Source organism: Lolium perenne, chromosome 6 (assembly GCF_019359855.2).
Source record: "Lolium perenne isolate Kyuss_39 chromosome 6, Kyuss_2.0, whole genome shotgun sequence".
Taxonomy (NCBI): domain Eukaryota; kingdom Viridiplantae; phylum Streptophyta; class Magnoliopsida; order Poales; family Poaceae; genus Lolium; species Lolium perenne.
This window is the reverse complement of record NC_067249.2, coordinates 126,176,379-126,198,743: the sequence shown is the minus strand read 5'-3', so window position 1 is coordinate 126,198,743 and position 22,365 is coordinate 126,176,379. Positions and strand designations below refer to the sequence as shown.

Here is a 22,365-nt window from a genome sequence, read left to right as displayed (position 1 = left end):
TGCGAACAATTTCTGAATGCCGCAAAAGTTTGCGAAGGTAAGACCCCAGATCCATTCTGTGTGGCGTGGCGCCGTCTCTGACGTCGGTTTGCTACTTTTATCCGTATCAACAGATACGAAGAAAAATCCTAGCGGACGCGTTAGGTACCCGATAAATATGACTGGGACTCGACAAAATGGTAAAACCTTAAGCGACACCTGTCGAAGTTTACACCAGTATCCCGAGATCATGTCCAGGGACGTGATCTTGAAGTAGGTTTTTGCGGATTGCCACCAGAGCAGTTAACTAGTACCTGATCCATCAGATGAACTAGCCCCAACTACCATTATCCGTGTACAATATAGAAAGTCATATGAAGAAATATAGAGAAGTTTAAAGTTGTAGAGTAAATATAAACAGTAGAGATTTTCCCTGACTCTACATTCAAGCAAAATCTCGGGGGCTACTGACATAGGCATCCCCAATGGGCCTGTCAAAGATAGTACCCGGGGTTTACTGAAGGCCCACGACTCGAAGAATAAGAAGAATCGCAAGCCCAAATTGTTATTAAGAAAAGCTAAAGTTGTATTAGGAGATAATATTTGTAATCTTGCGGGATGAGTTGAAATCTCCGAAGCATGCCGCGGCCTATTGGATGCATTGCCACCCGCAAACGGAGACAAGTTTCTGGCGAGTTCATGGCCCACCGCAAACGAGCCGAAACGGATCGATTCGGTGTCCGAAATAGCCGCTGTGGACATTCCCTAACAAAATTGGGTTACTCTTTTCAGTCAAATCAAACTTTTGTCGTCTTTCCAAATTAACAAACAGAAAGATCCTGCATCGTCCTTATCAAAGCCTCCCGTATGAAGCCAGCCGCACGCGATCGGATCGGTGGCAAGCGCCGCCGCGTCGGGACTGATCGGCTGGGCGACATGCCGGACTGCCTCCTGCATGATGTACTGTCCCACCTGGGCTCCCGGCAGGTGGTGCAGACCAGCGTCCTGTCGCGGCGGTGGACGCACCTCTGGCGCGACGTGGTGCGCGCCAACGTCGTCATCGACGAGCGGGAGTTCGCCGGCAACAAGCGGGAGAGCTTCGAAGACTTCGCCGACCACGTGGTGCCGTCGTCGGTCCCGCCGGAGACGCCGCATCTCGATACCTTCCGCCTGAACTTGGTCAGACGTGGAACCTTCTGGCCCGGTTCCTTCGCCGACAGGGACAGGTGGATCGGCCGCGCCCTCCACCGTGTCCCAGCCGCGGTCGACATCCGCGCTGCCCACGCCGGTACCATCTGCTGGCGGCCACACCGCTCCGACGCCACGGGTTGGTGTACCCGCCGCTTGACAACGCTGCGACTCGTGCGAGCCGTCCTGTCGCCGGACTTCCTGGAGTACGTTGGCACGTACTGCCCGGCGCTCGAGGACCTCCACATCGAGAGCTGCCGGATAAAGAACCACCTCGTCGTCGCGTCGCCCACGCTTCGCAGCCTCGCCTTCCTTGACCCCATCGCCTGCGACCGCCTCAGCATCACGGCTCCCCGCCTCGCCCACCTGCGTCTCGCCGGATTCACGGCAAGGGTACGCACGCTAGCTATATTATCCTTAATTTTGTTATCCCTCATGCACTATTGTATGCCGAATTATCATCTAATTAAACATGGGTTCAGGCACTGCTAGAGGAGGAATCTCTTGATTTTGTGGTGCTCGATAGCCTGAAAACCTTGATCTTAGAAGGATGCGAGGTTGGAGCCAAGTTTCAAGCTCTCACGGCCATCCTCCCGAACACACCTAACCTCGAGATGCTTGGATTGCACCACTGCAGGGTAATACATTAGCACTCATGCTCAAGTTTCTTCACTTCAGTTCGTTTTTTCCTCTAACTGCACGCACTAAGCCTTGTATATTATGTACCACAGTTTGTCCTATATCCCCGGAGGAACAAAGAGCAACAAGCTTCAAAAGGCCCGACGCCAGATGTTTTCTGGTGCCAGAAGCTGAAATCGATACAACTCAAGAGCGGACAGGAATATCAGAGACACGTCGTTTTCGATGTTTTATCTAAAATCTCCAAGGGAATGCAGCTAGCGCAGTGGCTGCAGGTTAAGACATCATTTACGATTGCCTAGAATTGGCCCAGCTCAATGAAAAATGTTCAGGCCGTAGACCTCTATAAGAAGTCCTCTTCCACATCATTTACGATTACCTAGAAGACGTTTTAGAGATTTTAACTGAACTAGGTGCACACCATAATGAGTGAATCTATACTAAATACATACCAAAATAGATGAATCTATAAAAGGCTAAACATCTTATATTAGTGAACGGAGGGGTAGTTTGCTGTGATCGGTCACAGAACATTGTTTCCTATACGTAAAGATGAGTACCGCCGTCGAAAGTGTATTTGGGTTGTGTCTTGTATGCAGCCAGAAAAAAGTTCGCCCTCTTGTCCTAACATACACTGACAATGTATATTCAAGAATCCGCTTCCAGTTCTAACTTGAATGAGTAGATGGTCACGATGGTCACTAGATTAATTCTTGAGTATATGCATGCAGTGACAGTGCTGCATCAAGAACGTAGTGACTACTACCTATCTTTCAGTTCCTTAACTTCTAATAATCCTTTTCGTCTCCCTAGTGGTTTTGTTCCGGTGGAAGAGGACTTCAGCAGGTTTTGCATAGTCTTTGCTTGCTTTGTTTTGTTTGTATTAGAGTATATTATGGTTTAGATATATTTGGTAGTTTAAGATTGTAACATAGATCTATCTCTATTCTCTACTAGGCTTCTTGCCATTCAAATCTTCTCTACTATATAAACAGCCCAAGATTATTACATTGGGTCTCTTGGGCTGCTTATATAGTAGAGAAGACTTGGAGGGCAAGAAACCTAGTAGAGATAGATCTAGGTTACAATCTTAAACTACCAAATATATCAAAACCGTAATATACTCTAATAGTTTGATGAAGAGTGAGCTAATTCTTTAACAAAATGTACCTCTGAAGCCGTTTGGATTTTTATTAATTTAAAGCTCGACATTCTCACTTTTAATTTATAAAATAGTTGGTTAAAATACATGATTCAATACTAAGTTTTAATTGTATAAAATCTCAAATGCACCAGCCACAACACAAAATTGGATCAATCCTACTCCATCCGTCCTACGAAGCTTGTTTGATCTCATACAACCTTCATGTGACAGAGGGAGTATTTTACTGTGATGCCAACTTCACTAAGGTAGAGAGGAACACAAGATTAGGAGATAAAATGAAGATGCCAAAGAATACGAGGTTGCGAGTCATGCTCTTGCCAATTCACTTGGAAAAGAGGGACTTATGAAACTTCAAAAATATGTCGCACACTTGATTTTACTTGAAAGTGTGAATAAAGGTCATGTTGATACCTTCAACGATGAGTCTTACACTAGTAGGAAAATGCTCATTAGTGTCGCACCAAAAACACATTCTGTGGCGCATGGGCGGTGCGCCACAGAAACTTCGCCAAAAAAATAAGGTTTCTGTGGCGCACCAGCTCATGCGCCACAAAATTAAGGTTTATGTGGCGCACCAGTGCTTCGATGCGCCACAGAAAGTGGTGCGTCACAGAACTTGTTTTCAGTGCGCCACAGAATTTGCTCGTATTATACACGATTTTGTGCTGCCTGCTATACACATACAAGTTATATACAACAATATACATATATTATACAGATTATATACAGAAATATGCAGATATAATATAAATAGCATGTACATTGCACATATATAATATAAACATCATCATCACATTACTTTGAGCCCGATCGAGATATATATATATAGTGGCAAGTGTCAAATGTTTTACATACAACTCTTAATTCTACAAATTTCACCATTTCGAGATACAAAGTGGTCTTCATCCAGTTCCTCCTTTGCTCCCTCCTCTCTACTCGCCAGGCTCGCTTGCATCGGGGTCTTCATCCGGTTCCTCCTCTGATTAAAATGGAAGAAAGTGAGACCAAGTGAGACCAAGTCCGATGCACAAGAGAAATGGAATAAATGCCTCATACATTGTTGGTCAACACAAATATTAACATCCAGGGATGGCGTAAGTGAGACCAAGTCCGATGCACAAGAGATTGATATTTGTGCTATCTTACGAGACTCACTCACGCCACCCCCAAGTGTACGGTGACCAAACATTTTAATCATCGGCGCTATCTCGAAGAAAGACCAACTAGTATCAACTAAATAGCATGCCTCATAGTTTGTTGGTCGAAACAAACATTAACATTCCGGGACGGAGTTAGCGAGCCAGGTAGGATGCACAAGAGATTGATATTTGTGCAATCACACGAGGTTTACTAACACCGCCCCTGAGTGTAAGAGTGACCAAGCATTTTAATCATCGTTATTTTGAAATACTAAAGCAAATGGAATGACATCATACATTGTTGGTCGAAACAAATATTAACATTTAGGAAAGGCGTCAGTGAGGCCAGGTAGGATGCACAAGAGATTTATATTTGTGTCATCGCACCAGGCTCACTGGTGCCTCCCCCAAGTGTGTAGTGACCACAAAATTTAATCATCAGCACTAAAATGGAAGAAATGACAATGCAATTAAGAAGTGCCAACTCAAATAAGAAATAAGTAGCTAGTATGAACTAATTAATGTCTCATACTTTATTGGTCGAAACAAATATTAACATTTAGGGATGGGGTCAGCGAAGCCAAGTAGGATGCACAAGAGATTGATATTTGTGCCATCACACCAGGTTAACTAGCCCCACCCCAGAGTGTACAAGTGACCAAACATTCTAATCATTGGCCAATGCAATTAAGAAGTGCCAACTCAAATAAGAGACAAGTAGCTAGTATGAACTAAATGGAATGCCTCATACTTTGTTGGTCGAAACAAATATTAACATTCAGGGATGGCATCAGCGAGGCTAGGTATGATGTGTTGGAGATATGCCCAAGATGTTGGAGATATGCCCAAGAGGCAATAATAAAAGTGGTTATTATATATCTTTATGTTTATGATAAATGTTTATATACCATGCTATAATTGTATTAACCGAAACATTGATACATGTGTGATATGTACCTCTTAACTAGCTTGTTGATTAATTGATGATTAGTTTCATAATCATGAACATTGGATGTTATTAATAACAAGGTTATATCATTGTATGAATAATGTAATGGACACACCCAATTAAGCGTATCATAAGATCATGTTATTAAGTTATTTGCTATAAGCTTTCGATACATAGTTACCTAGTCCTTATGACCATGAGATCATGTAAATCACTTATACGGTACTTTGATTACATCAAACGCCACTGCGTAAATGGGTGGTTATAAAGGTGGGATTAAGTATCCAGAAAGTATGAGTTGAGGCATATGGATCAACAGTGGGATTTGTCCATCACGATGACGGATAGATATACTCTGGGCCCTCTCGGTGGAATGTCGTCTAATGTCTTGCAAGCATATGAATAAGTTCATAAGAGACCACATACCACGGTACGAGTAAAGAGTACTTGTCAGGAAACGAGGTTGAACAAGGTATAGAGTGATACCGATGATCAAACCTCTGACAAGTAAAATATCGCGTGACAAAGGGAATTGGTATCGTATGTGAATGGTTCATTCGATCACTAAAGTCATCGTTGAATGTGTGGGAGCCATTATGGATCTCCAGATCCCGGTATTGGTTATTGGTTGGAGAGAGTACTCAACCATGTCCGCATAGTTCGCGAACCGTAGGGTGACACACTTAAGGTTTGATGTTGAAATGGTAGAACTTGAATATGGAATGGAGTTCGAAGTATTGTTCGAAGTCCCGGATGTGATCCCGGACATCACGAGGAGTTCCGAAATGGTCCGGAGAATAAGATTCATATATAGGGAAGTCATTTTATAAGTTTTAAAATGATCCGGAAGATTTTATGGAAGGTTCTAGAAGGTTCTAGAAAAGTCCGGAAGAAATCAATTTGGAAGGCGGAGTCCCGAAGGGACTCCACCTCCCATGGTCGGCCAACCCTAGTGGGGGAGTCCAAGGTGGACTCCACCTAAGGGGGCCGTCCACCCCCCCACATGGAAGGGGGGAATCCCACCTCAAGTGGGAGTCCCACCTTGGGTAGGTTTCCCTACTACATGGAAGGTTTTGGGTTGGGGTCTTATTCGAAGACTTGTAGTCCAACACTTGGGGGTTCCACCTATATAATGAGGGGCCAAGGGGAGGGGGCCGGCCACCACAAGCCCTCAAGGAGGCCGCACCCCATAGTGGCCGGCCACCCCCTCTCCCAAACCCTAGCCGCCCCTCTCTCCTCCACCTCTCCCGCACGCTTAGCGAAGCTCCGCCGGAGTTCTCCACCACCACCGCCACCACGCCGTCGTGCTGCCAGATTCAAGGAGGAGCTGCTACTTCTGCTGCCCGCTGGAACGTGGAGAAGGACATCGTCTTCATCAACACCGAACGTGTGACCGAGTACGGAGGTGCTGCCCAATCGTGGCCCCGTGATCAAGATCTTCTACGCGCTTTTGCAAGCGGCAAGTGATCGTCTACCGCAGCAACAAGAGCCTCATCTTGTAGGCTTCGGAAATCTTCAAGGGTGAGTCTCGATCATCTCCTCGTTGCTCCCGTCTTCTAGATTGCATCTTGGCTTGGATTGCGTTCTCGCGGTAGGAAATTTTTTGTTTTCTATGCAACGAATCCCTATAGTGGTATCAGAGCCGTGTCTATGCATAGATGGTTGCACGTGTAGAACACAATGGTTTTGTGGGCGTTGATGCTCTTGTTGTCTTTAGTTTGAGTACTTTGCATCTTTGTGGCATAGTGGGATGAAGCGGCTCGGACTAACTTTACATGACCGCGTTCATGAGACTTGTTCCTCGTTCGACATGCAACTTGTATTGCATAAGAGGCTTTGCAGGTGTCTGTCTCTCCTACTATAGTGAAGATTCAATTTACTCTTCTATTGACAACACTAGTATCACCGTTGTGGTTCATGTTCGTAGGTAGATTAGATCTCTCTCGAAAACCCTAAACCACGTAAGATATGCAAACCAAATTAGAGACGTCTAACTTGTTTTTGCAGGGTTTGGTGATGTGATATGGCCATAATGTGATGATGAATATGTATGAGATGATCATTATTGTATTGTGGCAACCGACAGGAGCCTTATGGTTGTCTTTAAATTTCATGTTGAGTAGTATTTCAAAGTAGTTGTAATAGTTGCTACATGAGGTGAACAACCATGAAGACGGCGCCATTGACCTTGACGCTACGCCGACGATGATGGAGATCATGCCCAAAGATGATGGAGATCATGTCCGTGCTTTGGAGATGAAGATCAAAGGCGCAAAGACAAAAGGGCCATATCATATCACATATGAACTGCATGTGATGTTAATCCTTTTATGCATCTTATTTTGCTTAGATCGCGACGGTAGCATTATAAGATGATGCCTCACTAAAATATCAAGATAATAAAGTGTTCATCCTTAGTAGCACTGTTGCCAAGAGTTGTCGTTTCGAAGCATTTCGTGATGATCGGGTGTGATAGAATCAACAAGTGCATACAACGGGTGCAAGCCAGTTTTGCACATGCGGATACTAAGGTGGCCTTGACGAGCCTAGCATGTACAGACATGGTCTCGGAACACGTGATACCGAAAGGTAGAGCATGAATCATATGATTGATATGATGAACACTTTGAGTGTTCGCCATTGAAATTACATCTTGTCTCGTGATGATCGGACTTAGGTGTGGTGGATTTGGTTCGTGTGATCACTAAGACAATGCAAGGGATATTGTTTTGAGTGGGAGTTCACCTAGATTTTAATTATGTTGAATTAAAATTTGAACTCAATTTGTCATAAACTTAGTCTAAACTATTGCAAATATATGTTGTAGAGATGGCGTCCCCAATCAATTTTAACCAGTTCCTAGAGAAACAAAAGCTTAAGAGCAACGGTAGCAACTTCACCGACTGGTTCCGTCATGTGAGGATCTTCCTCTCTGGCAGAAATCTGCAATATGTGCTTGATGCACCGCTAGGTGACCCTCCTGCAGTAACTGAAACCGATGAAGTAAAGAATGTTTACGCTACTCGGAAAACTCGGTACTCTCAAGTTCAGTGTGCCATCCTGTGCAGTCTGGAAGCCGATCTTCAAAAACGTTTTGAGCACCACGATCCTCATGAGTTGGTCAATGAGCTGAAAGCTATATTTGAAACTCATGCGGCCGTGGAATGCTATGAAGCATCGAAACACTTCTTCAGCTGCATGATGGAAGAAGGCAGCTCCATTAGTGAGCACATGCTCGCCATGACCGGGCATGCGAAGAAACTCAGTGACTTGGGAATAGTGATTCCTAACAGACTGGGGATTAATCGTGTCCTTCAATCACTGCCACCAAGTTACAAGAACTTTGTGATGAACTACAATATGCAGAATATGAACAAAGAGTTACCTGAACTCTTTGGCATGCTAAAAGCTGCTGAGATTGAGATCAAGAAAGAGCACCAAGTGTTGATGGTCAACAAGACCACCAGTTTCAAGAAACAGAGCAAGTCTAAGGGGAAATTCAAGAAGGGTGGCAAGAAAGCTGCCACGCCTCCTATGAAACCTAAGAACGGCCCTAAGCCTGATGCTGAGTGCTATTACAGCAAGGAGAAGGGACACTGGAAGCGTAATTGCTCCAAGTATCTGGCTGATCTGAAGAGTGGCCTTGTCAAGAAGAAGAAAGAAGGTATATCTGATATACATGTTATAGATGTTTATCTCACTGGTTCTCGTACTAGTACCTGGGTATTTTATACTGGTTCGGTTGCTCATATTTGTAACTCGAAACAGGAACTAAAGAATAAACGAAGACTACTGAAAGATGAAGTGACGATGCGCGTTGGAAACGGATCCAAAGTCGATGTGATCGCTGTCGGCACACTTCCTCTACATCTACCTTCGGGATTAGTTTTAAGCCTAAATAATTGTTATTTTGTACCCGCGTTGAGCATGAACATTATATCTGGATCTTGTTTAATGCAAGACGGTTATTCATTCAAGTCTGAGAATAATGGTTGTTCCATTTTTATGAATAATATCTTTTATGGTCGAGCACCTGAAAAGAATGGCTTATTTCTGTTAGATCTCGATAGTAGTGATACACATATACATAACATTGATGCTAAGCGAATTAAATTGAATGATAATTCTACTTATATGTGGCACTGTCGTCTTGGTCATATTGGAGTGAAACGCATGAAGAAACTCCATACCGATGGATTACTTGAATCACTTGACTTTGAGTCACTTGATAGATGCGAAGCATGTCTAATGGAAAAAATGACTAAGACTCCATTCTCTGGTATGATGGAGCGAGCTACTGACTTATTGGAAATCATACATACCGATGTGTGTGGACCAATGAGTGTAGCATCGCCCGGTGGTTATCGTTATGTTCTAACCTTCACAGATGATCTGAGTAGATATGGGTATATCTATTTCATGAAACAAAAATCTGAAACTTTCGAGAAGCTTAAGGAATTCCAAAGTGAAGTAGAAAATCAACGTAACAAGAAGATTAAATTTCTACGATCTGATCGCGGAGGAGAATATCTAAGTTATGAGTTGGGCATGCATTTAAAGAAATGCGGAATACTTTCACAATTGACACCGCCGGGAACACCACAACGAAACGGTGTGTCCGAACGCCGTAATCGAACTCTCTTAGATATGGTTCGTTCTATGACGTCTCTTACTGATTTGCCGTTATCATTTTGGAGTTATGCATTAGAGACAGCCGCATTCACTTTAAATACAGCACCATCAAAATCCGTAGAAACGACACCGTATGAATTATGGTTTAATAAGAAACCTAAGCTGTCGTTCCTTAAAGTTTGGGGTTGCGAAGCCTATGTAAAGAAGTTACAACCGGACAAGCTAGAACCCAAAACAGAGAAATGCGTCTTCATAGGATACCCTAAGGAAACTATAGGGTACACTTTCTATCACAGATCCGAAGGCAAAATCTTTGTTGCTAAGAACGGAACCTTTCTTGAGAAAGAATTTCTCACTAAAGAAGTGACTGGAAGAAAAGTAGAACTCGATGAGATTGATGAATCTTTACTCGTTGATCGCAGTAGCGTGATCGAAAGCTTGTTCCCGTGCCGCCTACACCAGCAACAGAGGAAACTAATGATAATGATCATGAAACTTCGAACGAGGAAACTACTGAACCTCGCAGATCGACAAGGGAACGTGCCACTCCTGATTGGTATGATCCTTGTCTAAATGTCATGATTGTGGACAACAATGATGAAGACCGTGCGACGTATGAAGAAGCGATGATGAGCCCAGATTCCAACAAATGGCAAGAAGCCATGAAATCCGAAATGGGATCCATGTATGATAACAAAGTATGGACTTTGTTAGACTTACCTGATAGCCGCAAGGCTGTCGAGAATAAATGGATCTTCAAGAGAAAAACAGATGCTGATGGTAATATTATTGTCTATAAAGCTCGACTTGTCGCAAAGGGTTTCCGACAAATTCAAGGAGTTGACTACGATGAGACTTTCTCACCTGTAGCGAAGCTAAAATCTGTGAGGATTTTGTTAGCAATAGCTGCATTTTTCGATTATGAGATTTGACAGATGGATGTCAAAACGGCGTTCCTTAATGGAGACATTGAGGAAGAGTTGTATATGGTACAACCCAAAGGTTTTGTCGATCCTAAAAATGCTGACAAAGTATGCAAACTTCAGCGTTCAATCTATGGACTGAGGCAAGCATCAAGAAGTTGGAACCGACGTTTTGATAAGGTGATCAAAGACTTCGGGCTTATACAGTGTCATGGAGAGGCCTGTATTTACAAGAAAGTGACTGGGAGCTCTGTAGCATTCCTGATATTATATGTAGATGACATATTATTGATTGGGAATGATATAGAACTATTAAGCAGTGTAGAAGGTTATTTCAATAATAGTTTTTCAATGAAAGACCTTGGTGAAGCATCGTATATATTAGGCATCAAGATTTATAGAGATAGATCAAGACGCCTAATAGGGCTATCAAAGAGTACATACCTGGGCAAGATTGTAAAGAAGTTTAGAATGGACGAAAGTAAGAAAGGGTACTTACCTATGTTACCAGGCAAGGTCTTGAGTAAGACTCAAGGACCGGCTACGGTAGAAGAAAGAGAAAGGATGAGTCAGATCCCCTATGCCTCGGCAGTAGGCTCTATCATGTATGTCATGCTATGTACTAGACCGGATATAGCACATGCTGTTAGTTTGACTAGCAGATATCAAAGTGATCCAGGAATGGAACACTGGACAGTGGTCAAGAATATCCTAAAGTACTTGAAAAGAACTAAGGATATGTTTCTTTGTTATTGAGGTGACCAAGAGCTCGTTGTAACAAGTTACACCGATGCAAGTTGGAACACTGAACCTGATGACTCTAAGTCACAGTCTGGGTACGTGTTTATATTGAATGGTGCTTTGCGATGGTGGGCAAGCTCGAAGCGGTGCACGGTGGCGAAGTCTTCAACGAGAATCGAGTACATAGCGGCTTCAGAGGCTTCATCGGGAAGCGGTATGGATGAAGAGTTCATTGTAGAGCTTGGTGTGGTTCCTAGTGCATTGGACCCACTAGTCATCTACTGTGACAACATGGGTGCCATCGCCAATGCACAAGAACCAAGGTCACACAAGAGGCTGAAGCATATCAAGCTGCGTTATCACTCGATTCGCGAGTACATCGAAGATGGAGAAGTAAAGATTTGCAAAGTACACACTGATCTGAATGTAGCAGATCCGTTGACTAAAGCTCTCCCTAGGGCAAAGCATGACCAACACCAGAATGCCATGGGTGTTAGGTACATTACAATGTAATCTAGATTATTGACTCTAGTGCAAGTGGGAGACTGTTGGAGATATGCCCAAGAGGCAATAATAAAAGTGGTTATTATATATCTTTATGTTTATAATAAATGTTTATATACCATGCTATAATTGTATTAACCGAAACATTGATACATGTGTGATATGTAAACAACAAAGAGTCCCTAGTATGCCTCTTAACTAGCTTGTTGATTAATGGATGATTAGTTTCATAATCATGAACATTGGATGTTATTAATAACAAGGTTATATCATTGTATGAATGATGTAATGGACACACCCAATTAAGCGTAGCATAAGATCACGTCATTAAGTTATTTGCTATAAGCTTTCGATGCATAGTTACCTAGTCCTTATGACCATGAGATCATGTAAATCACTTATACGGTACTTTGATTACATCAAACGCCACTGCGTAAATGGGTGGTTATAAAGGTGGGATTAAGTATCCGGAAAGTATGAGTTGAGGCATATGGATCAACAGTGGGATTTGTCCATCCCGATGACGGATAGATATACTCTGGGCCCTCTCGGTGGAATGTTGTCTAATGTCTTGCAAGCATATGAATAAGTTCATAAGAGACCACATACCACGGTACGAGTAAAGAGTACTTGTCAGGAAACGAGGTTGAACAAGGTATAGAGTGATACCGATGATCAAACCTCAGACAAGTAAAATATCGCGTGACAAAGGGAATTGGTATCGTATGTGAATGGTTCATTCGATCACTAAAGTCATCGTTGAATGTGTGGGAGCCATTATGGATCTCCAGATCCCACTATTGGTTATTGGTTGGAGAGAGTACTCCAACATGTCCGCATAGTTCGCGAACCGTAGGGTGACACACTTAAGGTTTGATGTTGAAATGGTAGAACTTGAATATGGAATGGAGTTCGAAGTATTGTTCGAAGTCCCGGATGTGATCCCGGACATCACGAGGAGTTCCGGAATGGTCCAGAGAATAAGATTCATATATAGGGAAGTCATTTTATAAGTTTTAAAATGATCCGGAAGATTTTATGGAAGGTTCTAGAAGGTTATAGAAAAGTCCGGAAGAAATCAATTTGGAAGGCGGAGTCCCGAAGGGACTCCACCTCCCATGGCCGGCCAACCCTAGTGGGGGAGTCCAAGGTGGACTCCACCTAAGGGGGCCGGCCACCCCCCCACATGGAAGGGGGGAATCCCACCTCAAGTGGGAGTCCCACCTTGGGTAGGTTTCCCTACTACATGGAAGGTTTTGGGTTGGGGTCTTATTCGAAGACTTGTAGTCCAACACTTGGGGGTTCCACCTATATAATGAGGGGCCAAGGGGAGGGGGCCGGCCACCACAAGCCCTCAAGGAGGCCGCACCCCATAGTGGCCGTCCACCCCCTCTCCCAAACCCTAGCCGCCCCTCTCTCCTCCACCTCTCCCGCACGCTTAGCGAAGCTCCGCCGGAGTTCTCCACCACCACCGCCACCACGCCGTCGTGCTGCCGTATTCAAGGAGGAGCTACTACTTCCGCTGCCCGCTGGAACGTGGAGAAGGACGTCGTCTTCATCAACACCAAACGTGTGACCGAGTACGGAGGTGCTGCCCAATCGTGGCACCGTGATCAAGATCTTCTACGCGCTTTTGCAAGCGGCAAGTGATCGTCTACCGCAACAACAAGAGCCTCATCTTGTAGGCTTCGGAAATCTTCAAGGGCGAGTCTCGATCATCTCCTCGTTGCTCCCGTCTTCTAGATTGCATCTTGGCTTGGATTGCGTTCTCGCGGTAGGAAATTTTTTGTTTTCTATGCAACGAATCCCTACAGTGGTATCAGAGCCGTGTCTATGCATAGATGGTTGCACGAGTAGAACACAATGGTTTTGTGGGCGTTGATGCTCTTGTTGTCTTTAGTTTGAGTACTTTGCATCTTTGTGGCATAGTGGGATGAAGCGGCTCGGACTAACTTTACATGACCGCGTTCATGAGACTTGTTCCTCGTTCGACATGCAACTTGTATTGCATAAGAGGCTCTGCGGGTGTCTGTCTCTCCTACTATAGTGAAGATTCAATTTACTCTTCTATTGACAACACTAGTATCACCGTTGTGGTTCATGTTCGTAGGTAGTTTAGATCTCTCTCGAAAACCCTAAACCACGTAAAATATGCAAACCAAATTAGAGACGTCTAACTTGTTTTTGCAGGGTTTGGTGATGTGATATGGCCATAATGTGATGATGAATATGTATGAGATGATCATTATTGTATTGTGGCAACCGGCAGGAGCCTTATGGTTGTCTTTAAATTTCATATTGAGTAGTATTTCAAAGTAGTTGTAATAGTTGCTACATGAGGTGAACAACCATGAAGACGGCGCCATTGACCTTGACGCTACGCCGACGATGATGGAGATCATGCCCGAAGATGATGGAGATCATGTCCGTGCTTTGGAGATGAAGATCAAAGGCGCAAAGACAAAAGGGCCATATCATATCACATATGAACTGCATGTGATGTTAATCCTTTTATCCATCTTATTTTGCTTAGATCGCGACGGTAGCATTATAAGATGATCCCTCACTAAAATATCAAGATAATAAAGTGTTCATCCTTAGTAGCACCGTTGCCAAGAGTTGTCGTTTCGAAGCATTTTGTGATGATCGGGTGTGATAGAATCAACAAGTGCATACAACGGGTGCAAGCCAGTTTTGCACATGCGGATACTAAGGTGGCCTTGACGAGCCTAGCATGTACAGACATGGTCTCGGAACACGTGATACCGAAAGGTAGAGCATGAATCATATGATTGATATGATGAACACTTTGAGTGTTCGCCATTGAAATTACATCTTGTCTCGTGATGATCGGACTTAGGTGTGGTGGATTTGGTTCGTGTGATCACTAAGACAATGCAAGGGATATTGTTTTGAGTGGGAGTTCACCTAGATTTTTAATTATGTTGAATTAAAATTTGAACTCAATCCGTCATAAACTTAGTCTAAACTATTGCAAATATATGTTGTAGAGATGGCGTCCCCAATCAATTTTAACCAGTTCCTAGAGAAAGAAAAGCTTAAGAGCAATGGTAGCAACTTCACCGACTGGTTTCGTCATGTGAGGATCTTCCTCTCTGGCGGAAATCTGCAATATGTGCTTGATGCACCGCTAGGTGACCCTCCTACAGAAACTGAAACCGATGAAGTAAAGAATATTTACGCGACTCGGAAAACTCGGTACTCTCAAGTTCAGTGTGCCATCCTGTGCAGTCTGGAAGCCGATCTTCAAAAATGTTTTGAGCACCACGATCCTCATGAGTTGGTCAATGAGCTGAAATCTATATTTGAAACTCATGCGGCCATGGAATGCTATGAAGCATCGAAACACTTCTTCAGCTGCATGATGGAAGAAGGCAGCTCCGTTAGTGAGCACATGCTCGCCATGACCGGGCATGCGAAGAAACTCAGTGACTTGGGAATAGTGATTCCTAACAGACTGGGGATTAATCATGTCCTTCAATCACTGCCACCAAGTTACAAGAACTTTGTGATGAACTACAATATGCAGAACATGAACAAAGAGTTACCTGAACTCTTTGGCATGCTAAAAGCTGCTGAGATTGAGATCAAGAAAGAGCACCAAGTGTTGATGGTCAACAAGACCACCAGTTTCAAGAAACAGAGCAAGTCTAAGGGGAAATTCAAGAAGGGTGGCAAGAAAGCTTCCACGCCTCCTATGAAACCTAAGAACGGCCCTAAGCCTGATGCTGAGTGCTATTACTACAAGGAGAAGGGACACTGGAAGCGTAATTGCTCCAAGTATCTGGCTGATCTGAAGAGCGGCCTTGTCAAGAAGAAGAAAGAAGGTATATCTGATATACATGTTATAGATGTTTATATCACTGGTTCTCGTACTAGTACCTGGGTATTTGATACTGGTTCGGTTGCTCATATTTGTAACTCGAAACATGAACTAAATAATAAATGAAGACTACTGAAAGATGAAGTGACGATGCGCGTTGGAAACGGATCCAAAGTCGATGTGATCGCTGTCGGCACACTTCCTCTACATCTACCTTCGGGATTAGTTTTAAGCCTAAATAATTGTTATTTTGTACCCGCGTTGAGCATGAACATTATATCTGGATCTTGTTTAATGCAGGACGGTTATTCATTCAAGTATGAGAATAATGGTTGTTCCATTTTTATGAATAATATCTTTTATGGTCGAGCACCTGAAAAGAATGGCTTATTTCTGTTAGATCTCGATAGTAGTGATACACATATACATAACATTGATGCTAAGCGAATTAAATTGAATGATAATTCTACTTATATGTGGCACTGTCGTCTTGGTCATATTGGAGTGAAACGCATGAAGAAACTCCATACCGATGGATTACTTGAATCACATGACTTTGAGTCACTTGATAGATGCGAAGCATGTCTAATGGGAAAAATGACTAAGACTCCATTCTCTGGTATGATGGAGCGAGCTACTGACTTATTGGAAATCATACATACCGATGTGTGCGGACCAATGAGTGTAGCATCGCGCGGTGGTTATCGTTATGTTCTAACCTTCACAGATGATCTGAGTAGATATGGGTATATCTATTTCATGAAACAAAAATCCAAAACTTTCGAGAAGTTTAAGGAATTCCAAAGTGAAGTAGAAAATCAACGTAACAAGAAGATTAAATTTCTACGATCTGATCGCGGAGGAGAATATCTGAGTTATGAGTTGGTCATGCATTTAAAGAAATGCGGAATACTTTCACAATTGACACCGCTGGGAACACCACAACGAAACGGTGTGTCCGAACGCCGTAATCAAACTCTCTTAGATATGGTTCGTTCTATGATGTCTCTTACTGATTTGCCGTTATCATTTTGGAGTTATGCATTAGAGACAGCCGCATTCACTTTAAATACAGCACCATCAAAATTCGTAGAAACGACACCGTATGAATTATGGTTTAATAAGAAACCTAAGTTGTCATTCCTTAAAGTTTGGGGTTGCGAAGCTGATACGTCTCCGACGTATCGATAATTTCTTATGTTCCATGCCACATTATTGATTATATCTACATGTTTTATGCATACTTTATGTCATATTTATGCATTTTCTGGAACTAACCTATTAACGAGATGCCGAAGAGCCAGTTGCTGTTTTCTGCTGTTTTTGGTTTCAGAAATCCTAGTAAGGAAATATTCTCGGAATTGGACGAAATCAACGCCCAGGGGCCTATTTTCACACGAAGCTTCCAGAAGACCGAAGAGTCAACGAAGTGGGGCCACGAGGTGGCCAGGTGATAGGGCGGCGCGGCCCAGGTCTTGGCCGCGCCGACATGTCTCCTGGGCCCCTCGTGTGGCCCCTGACCTGCCCTTCCGCCTAAAAATAGCCTTCGTCGCGAAACCCCCAGTACCGAGAGCCACGATACGAAAAACCTTCCAGAGACGCCGCCGCCGCCAATCCCATCTCGGGGGATTCAAGAGATCACCTCCGGCACCCTGCCGGAGAGGGGATTCATCTCCCGGAGGACTCTACACCGCCATGGTCGCCTCCGGAGTGATGAGTGAGTAGTTCACCCCTGGACTATGGGTCCATAGCAGTAGCTAGATGGTTGTCTTCTCCTCATTATGCTTCATTGTCGGATCTTGTGAGCTGCCTAGCATGATCAAGATCATCTATCTGTAATGCTATATGTTGTGTTTGTTGGGATCCGATGAATAGAGAATACTATGTTATGTTGATTATCAATTTATACCTATGTGTTGTTTATGATCATGCATGCTCTCTGTTATTAGTAGAGGCTCTGGCCAAGTTTTTACTCTTAACTCCAAGAGGGAGTATTTATGCTCGATAGTGGGTTCATGTCTCCGTGAATCTGGGGGAGTGACAGAAACCTCTAAGGTTATGGATGTGCTGTTGCCACTAGGGATAAAACATTGATGCTATGTCCGAGGATGTAGTTATTGATTACATTACGCACCATACTTAATGCAATTGTCTGTTATTTGCAACTTAATACTGGAAGGGGTTCGGATGATAACCTGAAGGTGGACTTTTTAGGCATAGATGCATGCTGGATAGCGGTCTATGTACTTTGTCGTAATGCCCAATTAAATCTCTCAATACTCATCATATCATGTATGTGCATGGTCATGCCCTCTCTATTTGTCAATTGCCCAACTGTAATTTGTTCACCCAACATGCTATTTATCTTATGGGAGAGACACCTCTAGTGAACTGTGGACCCCGGTCCATTCTTTACATCTGAAATACAATCTACTGCAATACTTGTTCTACTGTTTTCTGCAAACAATCATCATCCACACTATACATCTAATCCTTTGTTACAGCAAGCCGGTGAGATTGACAACCTCACTGTTTCGTTGGGGCAAAGTACTTGGTTTGTGTTGTGCAGGTTCCACGTTGGCGCCGGAATCCATGGTGTTGCGCCGCACTACATCTCGCCGCCATCAACCTTCAACGTGCTTCTTGGCTCCTACTGGTTCGATTAAACCTTGGTTTCATACTGAGGGAAAACTTGCCGCTGTACGCATCACACCTTCCTCTTGGGGTTCCCAACGGACGCGTGCTGTACGCGTATCAAGACTGTTTTCTGGCGCCGTTGCCGGGGAGATCAAGACACGCTGCAAGGGGAGTCTCCACATCCCAATCTCTTTACTTTGTTTTTGTCTTGCTTTATTTTATTTACTACTTTGTTTGCTGCATTATATCAAAATACAAAAAAAATTAGTTGCTAGTTTTACTTTATTTGCTATCTTGTTTGCGCTCTATATCAAAAACACAAAAAAATTAGTTACTTATATTTGCTTTACTTATTTCAATATGTTTCCTTTTAATTTTACCGTAAAAGACATGCCGGTAGGACGTGGGTCTATAATTGGGAGAAATAATATAGAAGAAATTTTCAATCATGTTAGTACCGTTGAAGATTTTGAAGATAAACACTTGGTAGAACTTGCTCCTACTTATGAAATTGCTGCTGCTGCTTTAGTTCGCATGTTGGAAACTAAATTTGTTAATCTCAATCCTATAATCCAACACATGTTTCTTACACTCGGTGATATTGAAGAAGGGGAAAAGAAAGATTTTGTTTTAGAAACCCTTCTTACAGAATTTGGTGCTATAGCAAGAGAGGCTAGAAAGGTCTTTATTAAATATAAGATGCTTGGTTCTTATACCAATTTTGTTAGTCTCCTTGAAAAGATGGACATGGAGAGAGTAAGGTACACTAATAATATTAATGATGGTGGGGAGATCAAAGCACCAATACCATGTAAGCTCCTAGCGATGAATGAAGCGCTAGAAAATAACTATGCTTGGCTTATTCCTGAAAATTTGTTTGATGAGAGTAGCAAGCCCAAAACTAATGAAAAGATAGCCGCTAAAACTTATGTATCCAATATACTATGCATGGTTGAGAAAACTCCAAACCTCGCTGTAGATGCACCATCTTTTGATAATACTTGATATACACTTTCTGCGCCTAGCTCAAAGGCGTTAAAGAAAAGCGCTTATGGGAGACAACCCATGTTTTTACTACAGTACTTTGTTTTATTTTTGTGTCTTGGAAGTTGTTTACTACTGTAGCAACCTCTCCTTATCTTAGTTTTGTGCATTGTTGTGCCAAGTAAAGTCGTTGATAGTAAGGTTCATACTAGATTTGGATTACTGCGCAGAAACAGATTTCTTTGCTGTCACGAATCTGGGAAAAATTCTCTGTAGGAAACTCAGAAAATTATGCCAATTTACGTGAGTGATCCTCAGATATGTACGCAACTTTCATTTAATTTGAGCATTTTCATTTGAGCAAGTCTGATGCCTCAATAAAATTTGTCTTTACGAACTGTTCTGTTTTGACAGATTCTGCCTTTTATTTCGCATTGCCTGTTTTGCTATGTTCGATGGATATTTCAATTCCATTGACTTTCAGTAGCTTTGTGCAATGTCCAGAAGTGTTAAGAATGATTATGTCACCTCTGAACATGTATATTTTGATTGTGCACTAACCCTCTAATGAGTTGTTTTGAGTTTGGTGTGGAGGAAGTTTTCAAGGATCAAGAGAGGGAGATGATACAACATGATCAAGGAGAGTGAAAGCTCTAAGCTTGGGGATGCCCCGGTGGTTCACCCCTGCATATATCAAGAAGACTCAAGCGTCTAAGCTTGGGGATGCCCAAGGCATCCCTTCTTCATCGACAACATTATCAGGTTCCTCCCCTGAAACTATATTTTTATTCCATCACATCTTATGTGCTTTGCTTGGAGCGTCGGTTTGTTTTTGTTTTTGTTTTTGTTTTTGTTTGAATAAAATGGATCCTAGCATTCATTGTGTGGGAGAGAGACACGCTCCGCTGTTGCATATGGACAAGTATGTCCTTAGGCTTTACTCATAATATTCATGGCGAAGTTTTCTTCTTCGTTAAATTGTTATATGGTTGGAATTGGAAAATGCTACATGTAGTAATTGCTAAAATGTCTTGGATAATGTGATACTTGGCAATTGTTGTGCTCATGTTTAAGCTCTTGCATCATATACTTTGCACCCATTAATGAAGAAATACATAGAGCATGCTAAAATTTGGTTTGCATAATTGGTCTCTGTAAGGTCTAGATAATTTCTAGTATTGAGTTTGAACAACAAGGAAGACGGTGTAGAGTCTTATAATGTTTACAATATGTCTTTTATGTGAGTTTTGCTGCACCGCTTCATCCTTGTGTTTGTTTCAAATAGCCTTGCTAGCCTAAGCCTTGTATCGAGAGGGAATACTTCTCATGCATCCAAAATCCTTGAGCCAACCACTATGCCATTTGTGTCCACCATACCTACCTACTACATGGTATTTCTCCGCCATTCCAAAGTAAATTGCTTGAGTGCTACCTTTAAAATTTCCATTCTTCACCTTTGCAATATATAGCTCATGGGACAAATAGCCTAAAAACTATTGTGGTATTGAATATGTACTTATGCACTTTATCTCTTATTAAGTTGCTTGTTGTGCGATAACCATGTTCCTGGGGACGCCATCAACTACTCTTTGTTGAATATCATGTGAGTTTCTATGCATGTTCGTATTGTCTGAAGTAAGGGAGATTTACCACCAAAATGGTTAGAGCATTGCATAATGTTAGAGAAGAACATTGGGCCACTAACTAAAGCCATGATCCATGGTGGAAGTTTCAGTTTTGGACAAATATCCTCAATCTCATATGAGAAAATTAATTGTTGCTACATGCTTATGCATAAAAGAGGAGTCCATTATCTGTTGTCTATGTTGTCCCGGTATGGATGTCTAAGTTGAGAATAATCAATAGCGAGAAATCCAATGCGAGCTTTCTCCTTAGACCTTTGTACAGGCGGCATAGAGGTACCCCTTTGTGACACTTGGTTAAAACATGTGCATTGCAATAATCCCGGTAATCCAAGCTAATTAGGACAAGGTGCGGGCACTATTAGTATACTATGCATGAGGCTTGCAACTTGTAAGATATAATTTACATAACACATATGCTTTATTACTACCGTTGACAAAATTGTTTCTTGTTTTCAAAACCAAAGCTCTAGCACAAATATAGCAATCGATGCTTTCCTCTTTGAAGGACCATTCTTTTACTTTTATGTTGAGTCAGTTCACCTATTTCTCTCCACCTCAAGAAGCAAACACTTGTGTGAACTGTGCATTGATTCCTACATACTTGCATATTGCACTTGTTATATTACTTTGCATTGACAATATCCATGAGATATACACGTTATAAGTTGAAAGCAACCGCTGAAACTTCATCTTCCTTTGTGTTGCTTCAATGCCTCTACTTTGAATTATTACTTTATGAGTTAACTCTTATGCAAGACTTATTGATGCTTGTCTTGAAGTACTATTCAGGAAAAGTCTTTGCTTTATGATTCATTTGTTTACTCCTGTCATTTACATTGTTTGGATCACTGCATTCATTACATATGCTTACAATAGTATGATCAAGGTTATGATGGCATGTCACTCCAGAAATTATCTTTGTTATCGTTTACCTGCTCGGGACGAGCAGAAACTAAGCTTGGGGATGCTGATACGTCTCCGACGTATCGATAATTTCTTATGTTCCATGCCACATTATTGATGATATCTACATGTTTTATGCATATTTTATGTCATATTTATGCATTTTCTGGAACTAACCTATTAACGAGATGCCGAAGAGCCGATTTGTCGTTTTCTGCTGTTTTTGGTTTCAGAAATCCTAGTAAGGAAATATTCTCGGAATTGGACGAAATCAACGCCCAGGGGCCTATTTTCACACAAAGCTTCCAGAAGACCGAAGAGTCAACGAAGTGGGGCAACGAGGTGGCCAGGTGATAGGGCGGCGCGGCCCAGGTCTTGGCCGCGCCGACCTGTCTCCTGTGCCCCTCGTGTGGCCCCCTGACATGCCCTTCCGCCTACAAATAGCCTTCATCGCGAAACCCCCAGTACCGAGAGCCACGATACGAAAAACCT

At 42.6% G+C, this 22,365-nt stretch overlaps 1 protein-coding gene across 1 annotated transcript; it reads left to right on the top strand.

Annotated features, from left to right (window-relative positions):
- Nucleotides 1–807: 807 nt before the first annotated feature.
- On the top strand, nucleotides 808–2,275 carry LOC127330395 (MEIOTIC F-BOX protein MOF-like). Its single transcript, XM_071821434.1, has 2 exons — nucleotides 808–1,560; nucleotides 1,650–2,275. Exons 1-2 carry the CDS (start codon nucleotides 847–849, stop codon nucleotides 1,815–1,817), a joined length of 882 nt encoding a protein of 293 aa, XP_071677535.1. The 5' UTR covers nucleotides 808–846; the 3' UTR covers nucleotides 1,818–2,275.
- Nucleotides 2,276–22,365: the final 20,090 nt, after the last annotated feature.